The following is a 4,893-nucleotide window of genomic DNA, read 5'->3' as shown; positions in this document are numbered from 1 at the left end:
GTGCTATCATTGGCATGCTAAACACCATGCAGAAAACAATACAAAATAGGTTAGAATTTTCTCACAAAGTTTAGTCATTTATTTCTGCTATTTTCCACAAGTTTCAAGATTAATTGAATGGTCACAGCAACAAAGGAGAAACAATTGTAGGCGATAAGGTGAAACCTTTGTTATAGGCCAACCTTAAATTTAGACATGGATATAATAATGTGAGCAGTAGTCAATCCTTTTTTTTTTTACAGCTTGTATTTTTTGCCGTAGGTGTTATAATAAAATCAGAGCAATTTGAGTTAACGATTATAACTGCTTGTGCTCTAAGCAGGAGGTGTGGAGCTGTCCATGGTATTCATCAGAGGCGCAATTGTCTATCTGGCACCAGTTTAAATCTATTTTCAATATTCAACAATAAAAAGAGTTTCAGGTGCAATAAATCAGAATTTAAAAAAAGTCTCTGAACGTCATATAAGACGCGCTGGTAACAAGGTGTTGTTGGTAAGAAGTAGTCATTTGAAATAAATGCCTTGTCGCAGACTGCCCATGCGCAGAGTCCCCAGCGGCGGCGGTGGTGTGGCTAATGAAGAATAATAAATCATGAAAGGGTTTTTCAGGTACAGCTGAAAATATTGTGTGTGTGTGTGTGTGTGTGTGTGTGTGTGTGTGTGTGTGTGTGTGTGTGTGTGTGTGTGTGTGTGTGTGTTAGAGAGAGAGAGAGAGAGAGAGAGAGAGAGAGAGAGAGAGAGAGATAGGCAGAGAGATGTTGAGAGAGAGAGAGAGAGAGAGAGAGATGATGTGTGTGCGTGTGAGCGAGTAAGAGGGAGGGGGAGAGAGAGAGAGAGAGGGAGAGAGAGAGGCGGAGAGAGACTCAGTCTGCCCTTCGCCTCGGAGCTGAGGCAGTTCGGGTCCCCGCAGCATTCAACGTAGTCGAAGAGGTACAGCACAGAGAGTGTCACCACCATTACTTCTCACTTACGGTCATTTCAAGACGGAAACTTTTCACACAAAAACCAAACAGGTCAACGAAAGCGGCGAGTGTTTTAAACTTGAAGGTTTTTGGAAATCCTAAGAGACGGAAAGAAACTTTTTCTTTTTTTTTCTGGTCGTCGTCTATGAGGAGATCTGCCACCAAAAAAAAAATCCAAGCAAAAAAAAAAGAGTATATAATACAAAGGTGGAGACGATTGCAGGAGAAAAAAGGCAGGTTATTTTTTTTTTATTTTTGAACAATCGCGCCACAAGTCCACAACGGAAAAGGTCTCGGCTGCGCTCAGTTGCATGGCTTGTTGGTGCTCATTTGCCAAAAAGACGAGACACCTCCGCTAGTGTTAATAAATAGATGTGAAAACTTCAGTGTTGGACGACCGTCTTCAGCCTGCACTTTATTCGACAGTGACTTGAAATTCCTGCGAAGCAATTGGGCTTCAACTCCCGACCGAGGAGGCGGAGTCTTAACTTATTAAAAGGAACTTGCCGAGGCTCGGACGCCCGCAAACATGATGATGATGTCTCTGAACAGCAAGCAGCCTTTCGCTATGGCTCACGCCAGCTTGCCCGAACCCAAGTATTCGTTGCATTCCTCGTCTTCCAATTCCAATGTACCCTCGTCCTCCTGCTCGTCCTCCCGACACAGCAACAGCATCATCAACAGCAGCGGCAGCTCGGAGGCGATGCGCAGAGCCTGTCTCCCAACCCCACCGGTACGTATTCTGCATAATCACTGCTTAAAGGCACATTTTGACAGCCCACTTTTTTTTTTTTTTTGCTTGATGTTTTTTTCATGTCTGCACAGCAAATCACCCAACACCTCCATATTTTTTTCCCCTCCTCTGCTCAACTTATGTATTCAGTCGGCTTTGCCTTGCGTATTAATTTTTATGACCTGGGATGTTGCATGTGTCTTGTTTTGTGTGCTCCCTTTTTTTTGGATTCCTTTTTTTTCACATTCTGGAAGTGTTTTAAACCGAGGAGTGGAGGGAGAATTCCCTGCTGACAGTTATGTGTGCATTCTATTTGCAATTGCAGAGCAATATATTCGGAGGGTTGGATGAGAGTTTGTTGGCCCGGGCTGAAGCTCTAGCGGCGGTGGATATAGTCTCGCAGAACAAGAGCCACCACCACCCTCCACATCACAGTCCCTTCAAGCCGGACGCAACCTACCACACCATGAACACTCTCCCCTGCACCTCGTCTTCCTCCTCCTCCGCGGTGCCTATTTCCCATCCGTCCGGCCACCACCATCACCACCACCATCACCACCACCACCAGCCTCACCAGGCACTGGAAGGGGACCTGCTGGACCACATCACCCCGGGACTGATAGGAGCCATGGCAGGGCCGGATGGCTCGGTGGTTTCCACGGCTACCCACCCTGCCCACATGGCGGGCATGAACCACATGCACCAGGCAGCCATCAACATGGCTCATGCCCACGGGCTACAGCAGCACATGGGCATGAGCGACGTGGACGCCGATCCACGGGACTTGGAAGCCTTCGCAGAGAGGTTTAAGCAGAGACGGATCAAACTCGGGGTTACCCAGGCGGATGTAGGGTCAGCTTTAGCCAGCCTGAAGATTCCTGGGGTGGGCTCCCTCAGCCAAAGCACCATCTGCCGATTCGAGTCCCTCACGCTCTCTCACAACAACATGATCGCTTTGAAGCCCATCCTGCAAGCGTGGCTCGAAGAAGCCGAGAAATCACACAGGGAGAAACTTAATAAGCCCGAGTTGTTCAACGGCGCGGAGAAAAAGAGGAAGCGCACGTCGATAGCGGCGCCAGAGAAGAGGTCGCTGGAGGCCTATTTCGCCATTCAGCCGCGTCCCTCCTCGGAGAAAATCGCAGCAATCGCAGAAAAGCTGGACCTGAAAAAGAACGTGGTGCGGGTCTGGTTTTGCAACCAGCGACAGAAACAGAAACGTATGAAATACTCAGCATGCGTCTAAAAAAAAAAAAATCGCTTTAAACCACCACCCACCAAAAGACTTGGAACTGTTTAGAGACGATGTGTATCATATTTCCTATCTCACACCTTTTTTTTTCTCCAATCATCGATGACTTTGTGCTTTGAACTTCGAAAAATTCCTAAAAACTGAACAATGACTGAAAAAAACTCGAAACCCCCGCCACAGTCACGTCTTCTACTCGCTGAGAGGGAGACGTGGAGTCAAGTAAAGCATCGTTTGACAGAGCAAGTAAGACCACTGTTTCCACACTTACTATGCTTCACCTTTCTAATGTCAACGCAGTACTTACAGGACTCTATATGCTTTCATTTTGATTTATGATTCATTTTTTTAAATAAGGAGTATAATTTGCGTTAGCAGAAAGACCCCGATGAAAACAGCATTGTTATTTACACACAGCGGGGCTAGTTTAACTCGAAGCACTTGGTTGGTGACTATTGTTGTTTATATCGTTGGCTTATAGGATAAGCTACATTTTCCTTCCGAGTTCATGACGATGCAGTCTGACATGTATTCAGGGTCCATGGAGGGGATTAAGAGAATAACACACTGCTTGGTGTTGAAAGCTAATATTCGATTACTGCCAAATAACCCTCTGTAAATTAATAATTTACTTGTCACACACTTAATTTTGTGTCTAAATGTGTAATTAATTCCACTTATTTTGTTACCATGTGTGATCAAAGTCAGGGATCTATTTTTAAGATACCCGGGTTTTGGATTGAGGTAGGTTTGTTTATTATTAGGCCTCAGTATGTGGACATATCGAAATAGTGGCTCACGTGTAAGGATTTCACAGAATCTCGCAATTAAAAAAAAATATGATTCCTTGCCGGCTGCAATAAGTTTACAATCCAGCGTGGGCCGGTATCTTATGAACTATTTATTGAGTGAGGTCATGTTTACTTCATTATATATTTATTGGGATTCCCCCCCCTCCCCCCTCCTCGTTTTGCTTGAGAAAATCAAATTCTGACAGCGAGTTAAGCGTGTTGTTCTGGTTCAAAGGGAAACGACTGTGAAACATGCAGTCACAAATTTTAGCTTACGATTTCTAACATTTGAGATGGTACAATCGAGATATATATGAGATAGTGTTCTCTTTTTAAATTATTTTATGTATGTTTTCTGCTATTTATTTGTATAAATATACGCGCATCATTATGAAGTCGTTGCTTGTTAAAATCACCTTGTTTAAGTAATGTTTTTTCTTGAAGACAAAAGAAACAGCTTCATGGAAGTATACGTGTACAATGTAAATATTTCATTGGAACCAGTCGATGCACATAAATATATCCGTACAGGTTTTTGCTGTATTGCTGTTTTAGCTGAGGTAACTTATTTCTGTAATGTATGTTGCTTTTGGTTCCTGGTTAAATAATTCTATTAATTTATTACATCCATGTAATTTTAATTTATTTAATTATTGAACTGCAATATGTGTTTCATTAAAGAACAAACTTTAACATTTAATTGGACGTTTTCCATGACTACACTGTGTAATGTGGCTCTCCCAGACATATTATTATTATTTTATTTATGCATCTATTTATTTATTGATGAGGAGGCTGGGAACGGTTTAGCTGTGGGCTGCACAGCTTTTAAAAGACATTTTGCGGATTATTTAGGCTTACTTGACTACAAACATTGCCATCTTGTTTTTAAAAGGTAACGTGACTTTGCCGTCACCCAAAAGGTGTTAGGTGAGATCTTGAAAACTGCCATGAGCCCTGTGACAGTGCCCATGAGCAAGACACAACCACCAACCCAACCCACCCCCACCCTAACCCCAATCTGTTCTCCCACTGTCTGGGTAGAATATTAGAGGCGAATGACTGAAATGAAAATGTAAAACGTAATTAGAAAAAGCGATTTTTCCCTGAACACCGTCCTCCTCCAGGCCTCATCATGAAGCGATAGGCCTTACAGGAGCCC

The 4,893-nt window shown here is 43.6% G+C and overlaps 1 protein-coding gene across 1 annotated transcript; it reads left to right on the top strand.

The window, feature by feature from the left end:
• Positions 1-912: 912 nt before the first annotated feature.
• pou4f2 (POU class 4 homeobox 2) lies at positions 913-4,368 on the top strand. Its single transcript, XM_068727078.1, has 2 exons — positions 913-1,694; positions 2,020-4,368. Exons 1-2 carry the CDS (start codon positions 1,491-1,493, stop codon positions 2,935-2,937), a joined length of 1,122 nt encoding a protein of 373 aa, XP_068583179.1. The 5' UTR covers positions 913-1,490; the 3' UTR covers positions 2,938-4,368.
• The last annotated feature ends 525 nt before the right edge of the window (positions 4,369-4,893 follow it).

Source organism: Cebidichthys violaceus, unplaced genomic scaffold, assembly GCF_023349555.1.
Source record: "Cebidichthys violaceus isolate CVI_PGR_0920_01 unplaced genomic scaffold, fCebVio1.0.p SCAF_4, whole genome shotgun sequence".
Lineage (NCBI taxonomy): Eukaryota > Metazoa > Chordata > Actinopteri > Perciformes > Stichaeidae > Cebidichthys > Cebidichthys violaceus.
Note: the sequence above shows the minus strand (reverse complement) of the source record. Positions and strands in the feature narration are given on the sequence as shown.

Excerpts from the sequence above, each read along its gene's own strand:
- pou4f2 (XM_068727078.1), top strand. The coding sequence starts at position 1,491 with ATGATGATGATGTCTCTGAACAGCAAGCAGCCTTTCGCTATGGCTCAC. Across the intron at positions 1,695-2,019 it reads CCTGTCTCCCAACCCCACCG|AGCAATATATTCGGAGGGTT; the intron begins GTACGTATTCTG and ends TTGCAATTGCAG.